Genomic DNA, 19,059 nt, shown 5'->3' with positions numbered 1-19,059 from the left:
TAGGTGGAAACTTCCTATTGTGCTGCTCGATTGGCATGGACTTAAACCGCCTTCTAAATATTTACTGCTATGGTAAATCATTTCCATAGACACATGCTGATCTTAGCCTTAATCAGAGAGACTTTTCTTCCCAGGGAGCAGAAGCGAATACAGAGACCCAAGCTGCTCTAGCTGCCAAGGAAAAGTGATGGCTGAATGCTTGGCCTTAAACACGACTTTATTTTTAACCACCCCTGGTAAGGCTCAGGGAACACTGAGGAAAAGGAGAAGGAAAAAAAGTAAGAGCCAGGAGATGCAGCGAAAGTCTTTGAAAGGCTACCTCCTGGGCATGACAGCCATTGCAATCAGGATTCCGCAGCATCTGAGGCTGCCTCTGCTGGACTTGCACAACACCACAACACGAAGTCCATCATGGGTCAGGAAAGAGCCCCAGAGCCCATCCCTCTGCAGATCTATGGCTACCTGTAGCTCCTGGACAAGAAGCAATCATTGTCTTCAGAGCTGTGCCACGGGTGAATGCACCAAGCTCCAGTGGACAGTCTGAAACCCACACCCACACAAATGGTCCTGGTTAAAATCAGCGCACCATAAAACAACACAAAAGACACACAGGAATGCGGGGAAGGGCTTGAAGGCAAGAGGGGGTTGGCAGGGGAGGGAGGGAAAGTAGACCAAGTTAGAAGGAAGAGTAACCAGAATGTGTTATATTGATGCAGAAGCCTCAAAACTAAATTTAATAAAATTATATTATGAAAAAGGAAGATCAGAGCTTTTGTGCGCATATTATTAAAGTTGTTCAGAAGGAACTGTTTGATTTTTGCTCTCTCTATGCAAATAATCAGAAAACAACAAAAGGTGATGTAACTATCGATTGTGTATTTACAGGGACAAATACGCATAAGCATAAAACATAAGGGAGGATTTAGTAATCATATTCCTAGTTTCCTCCATTTACAGTAAAACCTTAAAAGTTATGGATTCTTTTCAAGTCATTATTATGGACGAAAACTCAATGCTGTGTGGTCATATGGTTGAGATTTCAAGGGGGTGGGGGGCAGCTTCTGTCATGTGTAGAAGGCACTGTCTCACAGTAGACAACAAGACTTGCATGTCAACTGTTGACAGGCCAATGTGGATGGGGGAAAATCTTGGCGGGACCCACCTCAGATGGAGAACTACAGGCAATCTATGGCTGTGGAAAGAGGGAGAACCAGTCTTCTTAAGGGATGAACCCTTGATAGGTTATCCAATCTCAAGAGGTAAGCCTTTCACATCTTTGCTTCCAGTTGAGCAACAACACCACATGGAGTCCTGAGGTTGGTGTGTGCTGTGTGTGCATCTCAATAATAATTACAGAGGCCGGGAGGGAGCGGGGCGCATAGGAAGATCTGGAGGGGCTAGGGCTAGGGCTAGAAAAGGTATGAATACAGTACTCATTTAGGAAATTCTATTTTAAAACCCTTTGTAATGTTAGATTATAAACATCTATGTGAATTTTTGGAGGATTTGAAGGCACTTGTTTTTCTGTAGATCCTTTGAGGGATACCAGGAAACATCACTGGTCCCCATATTTCTTTCTCATTTTTGGTTTTGGTGTTTAAATTGTTTGCCTTTGGCTTCTGGTTTTTGGATTTTGTTAAGGGGTGGAAAGCTAAAGAGATGTCAATTTTTCCCAAGGCCTTATTAGCTCCAGTTACTTATTAAAGTCTGTGTGCCCGGCAGGAACAAATACATTCAAAAGAGATGTGTTTCCTCTTTTTTTGGTCATCAGACTGTTGAAAGGAATGGATTCCCCACTAAATAGAATTTCCCCAGGAATCTCTTGCTGGGAGAAGAAATTGCTCTTGTCCTGGGGACAAGCAAAGGAGCTTTTGTCGGCCAGAAAAGAAACTTATGTCTTGGGGAAAGACTTACAACTTGTTAGAGGACAATGCAGGGGGAGCCTAACTTTGTAGGAGAGACTGGAACTGAGACAGTTTCCAGGGTTGCTTCACCATCTCTCGCCTTCTGAATCTCTTCATCCCTTTCCCCATTGCGTCCCCATTGAATAATCCTCCTGTATTGTTTTTAGTATTAATTCAGCTCTTTCAATTGACTTATCAAGGCTGATTGGCTGAATCTGGTTTTCTGGTCACACATTGTGTGTGACCACAAATCTGGGGGCAGTCTGATGAGTGGGGCACAAGGTGGGTAACTTTAGGTGGGAGCACTGTAGGGAGGCCGATGAGGGACCCTCTGCATCATGGTAGCAAAACTAAAATGTGTTCTTAAAGTCAGAAACATTCAAAAACACAGTTAGGAAATTATGAATAACCATTTTGGAGGAAGATCGGAGGTTCATGGCCCTTCCTGAGGTATGGAGAAGGTTTAAGGCCAGCCTGGGTAACTGAAGACCCTCTTTCCAAAGGAAAGAAGACTTTTTAATAAAAGACTGGGGATACAGCTCCGTGGCAGAATGCTTACCTAGCAGTGTAAGATCCTAGATCGAATCCTTAGTATCATAACAAAGAAAACAAAAACCAAAACTAAAGCAAACAAACCCAGTTCTAAGATTTCCAGTGTGTTGCAGGCTATCAGGGATGGCTGTGATCTGCGGTCGCCATCTTTGTCAGTTAGGCAGAGCAGGGCCCAAGCAGGTGCCGCCTAGACATTACAGTGAGGTACGGTGGTAAGGACGACTGAAGCTTATAACCCGTGTATACAAGAAGCAAGATGGGAACTGGAGGGTTTGGGTTCTGAAATGCCCTCCTTTCTCCACGTGGACGAAGCATTTAGGGGTTGGAGTCAGATGCCCTGGCTAGAACTGCTACATTTCTTGTTAGCAGTGTGGCTTTCGACACGTCACTAACTGAGTCTCAGTTTTCTCATCTTCAAAACAGACTCTTCCTACCTTTAGGCTCATTGTGAAGGACTCCATTTATGTAAAATGAGAAAAGCGGAGCTTAGCATCTGGACTACGGTAGGTAGGTGCACTGCCCACGAGGTGTAACAACCTGGGATAAACCTACTCTCTCTGTAATTGTTACTGCACTTTCTTCATTTTAAATTTGTTTGGAAACAAGGTTTCATGTAACTCAGGTTAGCCTTGTAATCCCTCGTCCTCCCTTGCCCCCGCCCCCGATGCCGGGGTTACAGGCATGAACCATAAAGACCTGCTTTGTGTCCTACTCTTAAAGGTGAAATGATGAATCGTGTGACTTTCTGGCCCATCTGATGACACCGCATGTTTCTGTTGAGCTATGGTTGCTGTGCAGGAGTGTGTGTGTTTGTGCGTGTGTGGTAATGCATATGCACACCTATGTGCGTGTCTGCATATTTCGTGGTTGTGTCAGTAGGACACAGAGAACCCACAGGATTGGAAGCTGACTCAAGACCATTACGCTGATGAAGGGGATTGTAGCTTTGTGAGATGGCTGAAGACAGAAGTAAAAGATGTTGTTTTCCAACTAAAGCATCTTGAAGACCTGGGAGGTTTGAGGCAATTCCTTTTAGCAAACACAGCTATGGAGTCATTTTTTTTTTTTTTTGGTGTACTTTATTTGCAATTAATCATTCATTCTTGAAATATTTTAGAATGGATTAAAACCAGTACATAAAATAAATCTTCACTGTATTTGTTACATATGGCACAGAATAACTTAACACTTTATAAATATGTTTCATCAGTGCACAAAAATGGGAGAAGAACCCTTTTGCTAAAAGCAGTCCGGTAGCGATTTGGACTACAGTAGCGTTTTCAAAATTGACCATGAGATGGCGCTGTGGCCCAATAGATTAGGTAAGCTTTAACTGAGTTTTTCTTAATTATGGCGTTGAATCCCTTAAGTCTACAAGACTCTATCAATCAACTTGAAGAAGAGTGAAGTTTGTTACTCTTTTAATAGTATTGGCTAGAAGTGAATCCTTTCATCATGGATCCACAAATCATTCAATGGTTAGTTCTTTTCTCCCTTCCTGGGGAGAGGAGTGTATCTAAGAAGCCATAGAGGTCAAGAAGTACCAGACTAAAGTTACCATTCAACTTCAGATTAATGAATTGAATACAGACTATTGATTTCAACACCCTGCTAGAATGGTGTTAAAATCTTCCCACCTAATTAATGCATCTTCCAGTTTATTTAAAGTGTATGTCTGTTACAAAGTAACCGCCCCTGGCAGTCATGGAAGGTCATAGGAATATTAGAACATGAATTCACATTTAGATCAACATGATTCAAACATGCACATGTGTGTGTTTTCGCCAACTTGCTCTTCTTCATATAAATATATAAATATTGAATAAAGTGCACGGGAACATGTCTGTACATATATACAGGTACACGTTTTCTTATATACACTTTAAGAGCTACTTACATAGAGAGAAAAGCCACAAACGCACTGGTAATATATGTGTAGTCAAAAAGACACCTTCCAGCAGGCTTTATGTCCATTCTGATGAAGATAAGTTCATGGGATAGAATCTGCAATCTTTTCCTTAATACAGATTGGTGTGTGCAGAGTTTTAAACTAAGGCAAAACACGTTAGAGCAGACTTCTTAACACTTCTGTTTTTATTAGTCAGTATGGCCTAATCATTAAGGACTAACTCCTTTTAAATGCAACCTCAGGACTAGTGACATTATAAATTTTAGCTCTGAAGTGATGACCATCATTCAAAGTGTCTGGAAAGACACGCTTAGGAAAACCTTAGTTTCCAGCTTACACAATGAAGCTTTCTACATACATTGACTCCTAAACCTGCAACATTTCCCATAGGCGTGCAGCAAAACCTCTTTGTATTCAGGAAGAATGTTTCAGCATTTTACCCTGTATCTATGGTCTGTTTCAACAGTAATGTGCTCACAGTGTCCTGGTGGATTAACTTCAGCTGGTCTTTGTTGGTCTGTAGTAGCCATTTCTGCAAAACATTACGGTAACTGGTATTTGCTTTTTAATTGGGATTTGTCAGAGTAAATGTAGTTTTTGAGGGAAGGAACAAGAATATTGTTTTAAATCTTGGTATTTATGGATTGAATCCAATTTGCTGTGTTATTCTATGCATTGGGTGCAATCTTTGAGTCAACTGATATTTTCCCATTTCCTTGTTGGCTTGGCAAATATGAGAAAAAAAAATGAAAAAATTCTCGAGAGTTGATACAGGCCCTTTTCTGAATCAGTTAAGAAAGAAATCGAACTGGTTGATTCTCAAAATGAATCTATTCATACTTTTTTCATAACAACCAATTAAGTTGTCATTTTTAATGCAAAAATCTTATATCCTTGTTAGCTAAGAAACTGCTCCACTCATCAGATCCAGTCAACATATCACTATGGAACCAAGCTAACCCGTTTTTACAAATAATATAAATACATTAATCTAAAAGTGTCATTAAAAAATACCCCTATATTTATTTATTTAGTTTGGAGACACGATCTCATGCAGTTCACGGTGGCCTCATACAAGATAAACAGCTGAGAATGACTGAATTCCTGATCTTCCTGCCTGCATTTCCCAAGTGCTAGGATTACAGACAGCCGTGCACCATGATGCCTGGTTATGCATTGCTGGAGATCCACTCTAGGATTTCCTGCACGTGAGGCAAGCATTCTTTTGTCAACAGAGCTCTATTTCCCAGCTCTTTGAAAACATCAGTTTTACCTGATAACTGTCAATATGAAAGTCACTTGATTTTTACAGAAATAGCCTAAGAAGCTACTGCTAACAGCGAGAAACCTGAGTTTGTTGTTCAGCTGTGACAGTCAACTCTTTGTACTGGTCACTGCTCAAAGGGCGCATGCGCAGCGCAGTCGTTCCCTAGTGAGTTACCGAACACCTCCAGGATGCTGTTTATTTGAAGCGCGTTCTAGAACTGTACTTGGGAAAGTGGAATTATCCTTTGATACTTTACAGAGAAGAAAAATATACGAAACAAGACCACATTTCAAATTCAGGTAAAGCCCAAGAAGTAGAAGAGAAAGCAGCGTGTTATCGAATAACATTTAAAACCCTTCCACATCTGAGAATTAACGACAAATGCAGCAAATGCTAGCGGTCTTGTGAACATTTCAAAATGGCATCTATGAAAAAGCAAGAATGAAAAATATTGTCAAGTATTTCAATGAATTATATTAGCAATACAAATGTCATATTACTGTCTATTTTTCTTTTCAAAATATATGTCGTGGTGAATTTGAAACACTTTTTTAAGCTATTCATTATTTTCAGTATTTCTAGCTACTTTTATATACAATAATAAGTCACCAACTCACTCCCATGCTACCCATCCACAACATGGCAGCCAGGTTCGTATTTGACAATAGAAGTTACTTAGATGCATTTTATGCCTCATTACAATTGCACAAAAGGCCAATGGTTTTAGAGATCTCATTGGCAATAATTAAAGCATCGTAACACTCCTAGCTCCAATGCTGTCAGGACATTATAGTTGGTCGACTGGAGTAGTCTAATTTGTTGCAGCCTCCTTATCCCCGCCCCACACACATGGGTATAACCTTGTTCACATGCCCTGGGCAATTGCCATAGCATCCAGTTCATCACACACAGCTAACCTTTTCATTCACGGTTTCAATATTGTCTGTACAATTCTCTTCCGACTGTTGTTTCCCCAGTGTAACCATGGAGCAGTCATCAACTGTCTGCTCAGCATCTTCCTGTGAGTTCTTTTTCTGTCCCACCTGGAGCTGACTAGACTTGTAGGCCAATGCTGGTATAGTGTTCACTAAAATTAACTGCAGTGGCTTTCTGTTTTCCTTGTACTGACACTGAATGTACCTTGAGAAGGCGGACCTATAAGTTTTATTGAACAACGTATATACCAGTGGATTGACAGCTGAGGAGAGATAACCAATCCAGACAAACACATTGAGCAGGGCTCCGATGACATTTTCATTGCAGGATTCTTTGCAGATGACGGCCATGATATTGGTGATGAAGAATGGGCACCACATTACAACAAACAGGAAGAACACGATGCCCAGCACCTTGCACGCCTTTTGCTCATTGCTGATGGACTGCATCGTCCTTCGGCCTGCGTAGGAGCCTGGCTCTCTGTGGATGGACCGTTGGAAGAGCTTTTCTGATGACAGAGAACTCTGAGGGAGGAAGCTGAAGGAGGCTAGTTTGGCTCGAGTGCTGAGGTCACTCACACACAAGGTGGCTTCTTTCTGAAGTGACTTGATAGTCAGGAAGTAGGTGATCACCATGATGGTTAGGGGGATGAAAAATGCCACAAAAGAGCCTATGAGAACAAAGTTGTCATCGGCAAGCAGGCAGCTCCCCTCCTTAAAGACCTTCGAATCATCCTGTAGTCCAAAGACTGGGATTGGCATGGATATACCTGGAAGGACAGAAAGTGAGACAGATCAAGGGGCTGAGAATATGAAGTGAAAACTTCACCACATAACACTGGCTGGTCAAGGAATTGAAGCCATCTTACTGTAGGAGTTTAATATATTGCTGCAATGAAAGTTGGGCTAATTGATATTCCATATTGTTCTGATTATATTTTATTTATTAACTGGAGAAAAACACAAAATGGCAAAATGAAGCAAATAAAAATGACCACTAAAACCTCATCAACAGACTAACCGCAAGGGCAGTTTAAGCATGTTTGTTTGAGCATGTATCACACACATGATGCATACAGGAAGGCACTCACCCACGAACGTACCCACCCACGCACGTACCCATGCACGTAGTATGTACCCACGCACTCAGGTGCCCTCGCACGTATGAACCCAATGCACGTACATACCCAGGCACGCACTGGGCAACAGGACGAAGCTCTACTTTATCTACAATTTTTTTGACTTTCCACTTCATATTATATTATCAGCATTCTTTACTTCTTTTGTGAACGTATAAGCCTAACATATTTGCTTTCTAGCAAATTTGAAAAATATGAAAAAGGTAACAATGACTAAAGGAAAATCCCATTTACTCTCGCCACCAAGGTAGGTTACTTTTGTTTGCACAGGACTTTATGTCGCAGTTTTAGATCGTCCTATCTCATTTAATATTTATTATAAAACCTTTGCTAGTTGAGACAGGGTCTTCTACTAGCCTGGGATAGCCTCAAACTCACATCCATCCTGCTTCAGTCGCTTGAGTTATATGAGCCACCATGGCCGGTTTCAAAGTTGGACATATTTTAAACTACTTTTGGAAAACATTCTCTACTGTTAATTTCAAGTAATTCAAAATGAACTTGGGTTAGTTTTTAAAAGTTTTTACTTCAGAGAAATTTTAACATCTGTGAAACCCCAAAACGGACAAAGCCAAGGAAGTCCCTTAGCTTTTACAGTTGTAAATTCAGGACAGATATTGTGTCCTCCAGGGTCCTCACCTGGGACCTCCCTCCTTGTTTTGAAGCAAACCTCAGACTTCATATGACTAAACATGTACACATCTTATTATATAGGTTTGAAAGTGACACCCTTTCAGAGAAACTCACTATCATAGACAGGCTTTCTCCTAAAGGGGAATTTAGTTTCCTTCCACATCATGAAATATCAAATTTGTGTTCAGACTTCCATTATTCCATAGAAGTCATATATTTTTATAGCAGAACATTCATAAGGATGAATTGCCAAAAACAAGGCAGCCGAAGACTTTTATTGTCTAATGTATGAGTTCGATCCAGAATGCTATAGTACATGGTAATATGAGCTTACAGCCAGCCAGTTGTGGAATTCTCAGATTTGGGACAGCTATAATGGCCATCCAGGTATACAGCTCAGACAGAGGAGTATAGTGGTGAAGAAATGTCACAGCTGGCCCTAATCATGCTAATTCTCCCCATGGTGACTGGACCTTACTTAGTGACGTTTAGCTTGACCACAATGTGAGTGTTTGTTCTCTTTTTGGAGCTACAGAGGTTTGAGGGAGTCTGGTTAGGCCAACACAATCATGGTATACTTCTTATTCTGTTATTTTCTCTGCCACAGAGGCAGAATCCTGCAGCTGAGAAAGGACAAGAAATAGCTGTACAACTTAGTTCAAGCTTGCTGCTTTTACCAAAGGATGCTCTGAGAAAAAGCTATTTCCTTTCCACACTGGCCTGTATTTCCGGTTTCCCGAGTTGCATGACAGAGCACCCTTGGTTGTACTTCCAGTCACTCTGTACCCCAAGATGTTGCTCTCTGGCCTGCTTATCCCAGAGTCAGGGGCCACCGTTTAACCCTTTCCTTGCCATACCACCACCACCACCACCACCACCACCACCACCACCACCACCACCACCACAACAACAACAGCAACAACGAGAAGAAAAGAATAGCCAAACTTTGCATCGTCAGAACAGAGTTTGACTGTCTGCAAACAGTGTGACTGTCCTAACATCCTGCTGGTAGAGGAGACAGCAGCCAGAGCCTGGTGTAATATTTGACAAGATTGTCTCTCTGCTTCCTGCCCCATGTGTTTGTGTGTATGGGTGTATGTGTACACGTGTGTGTGTGTGTGTGTGTGTGTGTGTGTGTGTGAGAGAGAGAGAGAGAGAGAAAGAGAGACAGAGACAGAGACAGAGACAGAGACAGAGAGAGACAGAGCGCATGAGCGAGCCAGTGAGCTTGGCCTTTATCTAGGCTCGTGTGGGAGCCAGAGGCTAATATCTTCAATCTCCTCTCCACCGTATGTTTTGAGACAGGGTCTCTCACAGAACCATTTCAGCTAGACTGGATGGCCAGCGAGCCCCCAGATCTGTCTGTCTCCTTCCTGGTGCTCCCTCTTGCTGCCTTGCCCAAGTCTTTGCATGAGTGCTTAGGATTCAAACTTGGGTCCTCGTTCTTGACTGGAACGAGCTTTGCTCCGAGTTGTTTTCCCAGCCTGACATGTCTCTTCCTGAGTGCCATCCCACCATAACTCAGGATAATATTTGTCTCTTGTCTGTGCAAGGTCATACCAGTTCTTGGTGTTTTGGTTTTTGGAAGGTAAACATAAATGACATCATTCCTGCGTGCACCTGCCACATTGCTGAGAACACCTTTTGAGCTAAGAGCTCGGAGACTCTCTGATACCTCATCAAACGTCAGGAACTTCAGAAAATCAGCCATAAAAGATAGCCTCTGACTTATAAGAAGAGCACTCTCTTTTTCTGCCAGTACTTGAACTCACATCTGAGAGAGATGATTTTTATACTCATGCAGTCTTATTATATAGACTCCCAGCTTACTGGATCAGAAGGGGTACACTGGACATCTACTTCAGATGGACTTAGATGTGAGTCATGGTTCTGGGTCTGGGGTGACGTTTAGTTCTTCTATGGGATGAGGCTGGTACCAACCGTGCCTTCATAGATGGAGTGGAGATAAGATGGATCAAATATGCAGAACACCAGCATGGTGCCTGGACCAAGCGACATAGCATAACAAATGGCAAAACAGGTGGTAATAATTTTTGTGTGTGGAATTACTCAGAAAAATGATTATCAACATTATTTTGTCCTAATCTATTTTTGCTCAGCTTTTCTATGCTAGCCTTTATATAATAGAGTTCATAAACCATAAGAAGCAAAATAGTGTTTTGACTGTTCACTATTGGCGATGTAATGATGATGTAATTATTAGCTTCTGCCAGGGTCATGGGAGGTCTCAATCAATTTTAATTTGGTACAGCTAGCACTGTTGATTACTCTTCTAATGTGATGGATTATAGCCATTACTATTAGTCATGATGCATATAAACAAAGTATCAACTGTCCAAAGAGGTGTATGATTTTGTTATTAAACTCTTGGGTGTTCATTTTCTTGATTAATGCAAAGGAAGCTCCTACCTTTTCGCCCTGTTATTTATGACCTGGTAATGAGTGGCCATTTTCACTGGACCAGAATGTAAGACAGCGGAAAACACCCAATCCTTCAATCATGTGGACTTTGTAACTGTGTCTTGGGTGGGGAAAACACATACACTATCCACTCCCTGTGGGATATTTGGTTTTGGCAGCCGTGGAAGGAGAGTGATGGAATCACTCACATGGACACAGATTCTCCCTCTAAAATGTCTGAGAAAAAGACTTGCCTGACAGGGTGATATACTGGCAGGATTGTTTTGTGCTTGGAGAGGACACCTTGATTTGGATGGAGGAGAATCAAACTCACGAGTCTTTAAGTGGTTAATAAAACTATCCCAACTACTGTTGCATGCCATTCATTTTCAGCTTTTCTTCCCAATTAAGTGCAACCAGCAAATATTTGTAAAAAGGCTGGCCAGAGAATTAAAGCAGCACTCTAGGAAGGGAAAGAAACTTTTGTCAAGGAACAGAGGCATCTACCTAGGCTTTGTGTGGGTAACAAGGGGCTCAGAAGCCAAGGGAAACGAAGAACACTGGCTGACAGCCAGGAGTATGGCCACAGTCATCTCAAGGGCATTAAATTTTCTGGCTGCTTTCTTTGATAATAGTGGCTTTTGGAGACCTGACATCTTCTCATGTTGAGATTTCTGCATATTAAGCAGTTTGCTTTATGAACAAACAGACAGAGGCTTGGACTATGCTACTCTGCATTTCATTTAATATTTCCCCCCCTGAGGAGAAGGAAACAGCAATCAAAATGCAGTAAAGGTATTAGAGCTCCTGTGCGTGTTTCATATTCCTCTGCATTAAATTCCAGACGGTGAAGTGAACAGTGGGGAATCATGGACACTACAGACATGGAGGTTTTGGTGGGCATTCTCTTTGGGTTCAGCTCTCTGCTTGCTTTGCCCATAAAGTTCGCCAATCTAGTTAGCATCTTACCATGGGCTAAAGGATCTTAATTCTGAATTACCAGCTATAACAGTCAGGCTCTCCTCATAATCCTACACTTTCATGATTTAGGATCTTGGAACTAATGGTTCTTTTGTGGCAAGTACTTTCCTTTCGAATCAAGAAGTTTGAAGTACTAGGTAGCAAGGGTCTCATGGGAAATGAAACATTCAGAGTCGATGTATGGGGGCTTTCAGTGGGGGGCTGAGAGCAGAGAAGATTAAAACAGGTATTTCATGACCCTGAGGAACGTTTTGAGTCATGGGTTCAATCTTGCTCAGATTGTTACCTTTCCTTTGGATTTGAACACTTGCCTTAGAAGAAAGTGTAAGAGGGGGTTTGCTAGCAGTTTGACAGAAAGCATCTTATAAGTCAAAGCTATAGGAAAATCTTCACGCTGCAGGGAAGGAGAAATTAAGATACGTGGGAAACTGGAACTGAAAATGGCGCGCATCAACCTGACAACATTTCAAGATCTGTTACACACTCACATTCACTCTACATTGAGTGTTTTATGGATTAGATAAGTATTACCCAGACTACCCTAAGGGTAGATAAGAATTTCACCATATGGAGATGAAAATTGGCCCTAGAAAGCTTATGAAACTTACTTGGAATTGCACAGGAATTGAGGGACAAAATTAAGACATACTAGTTTCTTACTTGTTAATTACCACTGAATTTCACTAATATTGCACATTCATGCCTGCACACACGTTCACATACCTACACATATGTACATGCATATACACATACTATGCATACACACACACACACACACACACACACACACACACACTCAATGGTTCTCTGAAATTTGAATTGTCATTCTTAATCTCAAAATAAATTTCCTCCAGTGAGACTTATTGCATTACATTTTTAACGCTAGAAATTAGAAAGACAACTTAAAACCCTCGTTTGCTCTGAGTCTCATGTAACAGTTGCTCTCAACTTTGGTTGTATATTATAGTAACCCAGAAAGCTTTAAAAAATTATGGTGCCTATACCTCATCCCAAGAGTAATTTATAGACTCTAAGAAATATGAATGACCAGGTTCTGCCCTGACATTGGAACAAAAAACATGTCAGTGACCTCCGAGAGCTAAGCTGCCATGTGCATCCCAGAAGCTGGTGGCCTAGCTGCCTCATCGTAGATTCTGGGTTCAGTGGCTCTGCCAGTCCCATTGGAGAGAAGAGGCAGGGCTTAAACACTGTGACGGTCTCCCACGGAAAGGTCGGTTGAACTGACTTTGAGATCCAGAATGTTGGCTGTCACTTCAACACCCGTCTGCATGGCTCTTGTTCTAGAGAAGCTTTAGTTACACTTGCCGGTTTTGTCCTTGGAGAATATGAGTGCCTGAATCATATTGCATAGTTGAAATCATTGAAATTTATTATTAAAAAATTCATCCATTATTTCTGTGGGGAGGACACATAGGCGTGTCATGTGTGTGGCCTTCAGAGGACAATTTTGTGGAGTTGGTTCTCTCTTTCCACTGTCAGTTCTGGGGACCGAACTGAGGTCTCAGGGTTATTCTGCGAGCACTTTTACCTCAGTGTCCCTGAGACAAATTATTATAACTTTGCTTTGCTGTTGAAACCCCCAAATAATAAAGGAACTTTGGGTGATGACTATGTAAATTAATCTGGTTTAATTATCTTATATACATGTCTTAAAACTCACTTTATATCATATATATGTATTCATTATGATTTTCTCTTCTTTTAGTATAAAATAGAGTTTATTTAGGGCATGGGGAGTTAAGAGGGTAGTAGGGCAGAGATAGAGAGAGAGAGAGAGAGAGAGAGAGAGAGAGAGAGAGAGAGAGAGAGAGAAATAGAAGAGAAGAAGCCGGCCATGAGCACATGGAGAGAAGCGGGGATGGGGAGAGAGGGACAAAGAGGCAAGAGAGTGAGAGCCAGAGCCATCAGGATTTTCTAACAAAGCATTAATAATAAACTCAAATTTTTCTATACTGCATTTTTAAAACTATAATCATGTAGAGGTATATGTTATCCAGCACCTTGTTTAGTAACATGCTCATAAGCAGCAATTTATTCAGATAAAGGTCATGCCTGGGAACACTATTGAACCCATTCTTTTACAGCTTCCCTGAATTCCTATTGGGGAAAGGTTTCTTGAATACGTTTTGCATGTGAAATGTCTAGTTTTGGCAACTCCTGTCTACAGGTATGTGTAGAAACAGTCCTGGTGTCTGGAAAGCAGGCAGCTCTGTATCCACACAACTCTTGTCTATGGGAAGTCAAACCTACCTGTGGGTTAACACACTAGATTGAACATACTACACTAAAGAGAACCAACAAAGTTCCTGCTGCCCAGGCAATCACCGACCATTCAGCTCACCGTAGGTCTTTGCAATTTGGTCTTCGTGTAACTATTCACCATTCTTATTTCACATAATCCTGTAGCCTTTTCTCTCCGACACATCTTGAGCTATTCAGAACAGCCTTGCACAGGGCTTGCCTTTTTGGTTGGTTGCATAGTGATTTGAGATGTTCTGAAACTTTGCCTCCTCAAATAAATGTCTACTCCCAGTGACTTGGTTGATGTAGGCAGTGTCCTGTTGTTAGTACGAGCTGTCCCTTTTTGCATATCTAGAATACACTGGAGGGTTGGCTTTGACCCAAATTCAAATGGCAGTGAATAGGGTGGGTCCACATGGACCTTGACTGCCATGAAAGAGAAGCCACAGGGGACAGCTTAGGATGTTAGGGTGAGAGTCAGATGATAAATATATACTGGTATGTTATTATTAACAGTTTAGAGCATCGAAGGGCACTGTAAACAATAACAGGGGGAATATGGAGACTCCCAGCTCATTTCCCTCCTGATCCGTTCTGCCTACCTCTTCCAATGCTTCAGGCTCCAGGATCCCTGCTAAGCAGGGGCTTGGGTTAGGCAGCCAGTTGAGCATCTAGGGGTGGGCCACCTGTCTCATGACTCCATTTGCATAGAAAGAACACATGTTATTTGGTGTGATTACCAAGTATGCCATTGGGCTGCAGATGGAGACCGTGTTTCCAAGCTGCCCCCTCCATTTCTTCCAAGGCATTTCCCAAGGCAGATTCTTTGTGAAAACTCTCCAAATCATTCTCCAGCAAGGATGCCGTCCTCACTGTTGACTCCCTAAACATTTACATGGTGCTTCCAACATCTTAGTGACTTTTTTAAGTTCTAGAAATATTACACTTGTGGGATGATGATTTTATTAATAGCAGAGGTAAACGCTTATTATAAGTTCAGACCTCAGGTAAAAGCCTGTGTGACTTGGGATCAAGCACTGTAAGTGGGGTGGGGTAGAGGGAGATGGGTTGGGAATTAGAACACATTTTATAGGTGCATCTTGGAATTACTGAGTAATTTCATAGTGTTTCCCTTCATTGCTGTTGGGGAAACACAGTTAATCTGTCACAAATGGCAGAAGAAAGTGAAGTGGACGTTTATGTGAAACAGAAGAGCTACCCACAGGATGAGGCAGCACAGAACAGCCTACCTGAAGAGCCCAAACCACAGAGGGGCGTGGCTATGGGTGCTGGCAGTACCGTGTGGAAATCAGGGATCTCAGTTTTCTTCCTTACTATTCTGATTCCTGGCCCATTATATTGCTTAAAGCTGTTTCTTAGGTAAATTTATTAGTGGGAAACTAGAGAACTGTATCGTGGGGAAAGAGAGTATTTAAAATAGAAGTTTGTCTCCCGACCTCAGGCGGTGGGATTTTAATGATTCAGCCTTCGAGGTAAGGGATATTAAGGAGAGAAGTCTGCCCTCGTCTTCATGTAGGACTTTGATGAGGAAATAGTGATACACTGGTTTAGAATTAATTTTGTAAACTTCCAAGATTTATTTAAATGAAAGCAATTACAATTCACTTCACGCTGGGTGAAATTCTGTAGGTAATACAAAGGGCATATGCGAAGCTTCAGGAAGCCCGGGATCTTATAGAGAAAATTAAATGTGCATACATGATTTATTAAGGAGGCAGCGCAGGAGGAAATGAGATGAAGAGGCAAAGCATAAGCGTGGCTGAGTGATGGTGGAGTGGGGTGGTCAGAGGGAGTTCACAGTTCTGGGAGAGAGTCATGTAAGGAGGCAAGCACCTGGCCGTGCGTATCTTCGCATAAGTGTACCAGGCCTCCCTGTGGGCTGAGGCGATCTCCAGTTCTCTGTGCCACTGCAAGCTTAGACGCACCCGCACACATTCCCTTTGATTTCTCTCTCTCTCTCTCTCTCTCTCTCTCTCTCTCTCTCTCTCTCTCTCTCTCTCTCTCTCTCTCTCTTCTCTCTCTGTGTGTGTGTGAGAGAGAGAGAGAGAGAGAGAGAGAGAGAGAGAGAGAGAGAGAGAGAGAGAGAGCGCCAAACTCAAGGCCCTATCAGTGCTCACCAAATATGTCCCTGATGAGCTATGAACTGAGTTCCACACTCATGTCTTGTTTCTTATAGACACTGAGTGGGTCCTCCATCTGCATCAGCAATCAGTTTTGGTCATTTATTTATCAATCAAATATTTAATTGAGTCCTTACTGAATGAGATACTTAGGAATTCAAGAAAAGAGGGGGCTTTACTATGGTCAGTTACTTTATAATCCAAGACCTTTTGACGTCATCAGTCTCAAAGAAGGTTGCAGGGTGGGGGAGAGGGCAGTGTCAGGGTTATCATCAGCATCCCACTGCTAAAAGAAAAGATGCGAGAACTTTGTCCTTGTCGAATGGTACTATAAAGGACATTAGCCTGGAATACTTGGTATCAAGACTTGCTTAGACACTTAGAAATCATTAAAGGGTCCAGCAAACTTTTGTTTTGGGGACTTTTAAGTATCTATTGCTTCAGAAATTCAGAAGAGCACTTTATAGGCGGTTTTTAATGATTCATTCAATGGTAAAATATTACATATTAGCACAAATAGTATATTTTAAACAACAACAACAACAACAACAAAAAAAAAAAAACCCCTGTATTTTCCCAAATAAATGTGTAATGGCACTGTTTTATAAGTGAAAATCTGTCTACTGTCTGGTTTCATAGAACATGGTGGATTGGCAGGGCTCTGTTTATCAGCTCCAGTCTTTGTGTATCACTAATCCTTATATCTGGAAACTGCACCCTGTTCTCATAAGAGGATGAGTCAGGAAGAAGGGCACCACCATCTTGAAAATACCATTGACCCCTTTGGACATCCTGAGAGTGTCCTTGGGATTCTTGAAGACCCACACAGCATCCTTGAAGGCCACTAGTGTAAGAGAGTAAAACAGCTTATGTCAGAAAAGTCCAGATTGGCTCCTCTGTTATTTGAAGTGAGCCTCTTCTCTTTTCTGAGTTTCTTCTGTAAAAATGAGGATTGTTCAGTAATGTCCCTTAAAAGGACTGTCATCAGGAATGGAAATGAGACTCGCTGTGCCATTAGTGGCAGCTGTGGTACTGTCTGACAGCTGGCAAAGACAAGAGTGCTCCGTCAGCTCCCCTATGCTCAGAGTTCTTCGTGCTACCTGAAATCCCTGCTGTTGACCAAACCTCTAGCCACCCTTGTTGGGTTCCAACAGAAATGCAATCATTTTTATAACTTAGTTTGGAGATGTGTGTGTGACTTAACTCCTCTATACATGGGCTTCAATTAACCTCAAACCATTAACCACCCAAGACAGGGCCCTTCAGAGCAACACCGTATGCTAGCATGGCAAGTAAGAGAAGTGTTGAACATATTGTTCTCTGGGATGGGAACAATGGAGCCCACCACCAACACTAAATATTGGGTGCAAATAATGGCTATGACTAAGATAACACATGATGAGTCAGATTCGCAGAGAAAGGATAAAGAGATGCTCACGATGGCCTCTCTCTGTGGGCCCTACGGCAAGTGGGAGTCCTTGGCTGGCGTTAATGTTCATGAGAATTAGCATGGGAGACCCTCTTTCTATGAAGCAACCAGTGATAGGTCTGCATTGACTCCATTGCTAGTCAAGTGTTTGGATTTAAGAAATGGAAACGGTTTCTGGCTGGTGCAGCAGAAACTAGGCTTAATAAAGTGATACTGAGCACGTCAAGGATGTGGGAGAGGGCTGGACTCCAGGCGGAAAGCTCAGAAGTAAAATTATACCATAGATGCAATGGGTAGGTGAAGAACATGCCCTGCTTATGTAAGTGCCCCTTCTGTACTTGGGGCTCAGGGGCTCAGGGGCTTAGCCCCTGGCAATAGGTGCCTTCGATGTGTGAAACAGTACCTGGCACCAAGTGTGGTGAGCCTTCCAGCCCCAGGCAACTTCTTCACCTAATTTGTTCACTTCACTCCTTCCCAAGCCAAAATTGGTGGTCCTACTGGGTCCAAGTCTAGGTCTCAGGAAAAGTTGGCAAACAGAGTTCTGAGAAGTTTTGGAGTTCTTATGAACCTCCTGTAAATGTTGAAATCATGCTGAGAACAGCTCTGGAGTGTGGGGGCTGACACCCACTTTACTCAACATGGAGGATGATATACTGCTGCTGTAATGGCTAGCTAATTTCTGTTGTTCACCCCACCATTTCTCACATTTGTTGGGTTTTACTGTTTTTCTGTGACTTTAGCAGTTAGAATAGGGTCAAGTATTTAATACTTTAAAAAAAAAATAGGGCTAGCAAGATGGTTAAGTTGGTAAATTACTTACCATCCAAGAACAAGGGCCTGAGTTAAGATCCCCAGAGCCCTCATAGAAAAACAGGCACTAGTTGTGTAGCTTGATCTTGTGGGACTTGAGAGTGGGAGCAGAGACTGTCTCTGACTTGGTTGACGGCCTTGAGATCCTTTCCCCCCAACTGGGTTGTCTTGTCCTGGTTTAGTAGAGGAAGTGCCTAGTCTTACTGCAATTTGATATGACATGGCTGGTGGATAGCTATTGAGGCTGTACCTTTTCTGAAGAGAAACAGGGAGGAGTGGCTGGGGGGCTGCAGAGGAGAGGTATGAAGGAGGGACTGGAAGGAGAAGAGGGAGGGGAAACTGATGGTGGAATTAAAACAAAAGAAAAGAAAAGAAAAGAAAAAGACAACCTAGATGGAGTAGCACAAAACCGGAACCTCAGAGCTGGAAGGGGGCAGGGGACAGAGATCAAGAGATCCCTGGAACTCATGGGCAGCAAATCTAGATGAGTCTACAAGCTCCAGGTTCAGTGAGAGACTCTGGCAGAGGGTGTCATGGGGATGGCTTAGTGGGTAAGAACATTTTCTGGATGACAACCTCAATTCAAATCCCCAGTTTGTACCTATAAAACTTGGTCATGCTTACCTGTAACACTGGCACAATGTGGAGGATGGAGACAAGATCACTGGGGCCTTCT

The 19,059-nt window shown here is 42.3% G+C and overlaps 1 protein-coding gene across 1 annotated transcript in view; it reads right to left on the bottom strand.

Moving 5' to 3' along the window:
- Positions 1-6,443: 6,443 nt before the first annotated feature.
- The window catches only part of Htr2a (5-hydroxytryptamine receptor 2A), a 68,057-nt gene continuing 55,441 nt past the window's right edge, over positions 6,444-19,059 (bottom strand). The window contains 1 exon segment of the mRNA NM_017254.1: positions 6,444-7,337. Within this exon segment, the coding sequence (NP_058950.1) occupies positions 6,535-7,337 (803 nt within the window). The 3' untranslated portion in view covers positions 6,444-6,534.

This window comes from Rattus norvegicus, chromosome 15 (assembly GCF_036323735.1).
Source record: "Rattus norvegicus strain BN/NHsdMcwi chromosome 15, GRCr8, whole genome shotgun sequence".
Taxonomy (NCBI): Eukaryota; Metazoa; Chordata; class Mammalia; order Rodentia; family Muridae; genus Rattus; species Rattus norvegicus.
This window is presented reverse-complemented; position numbering and strand designations above follow the sequence as displayed.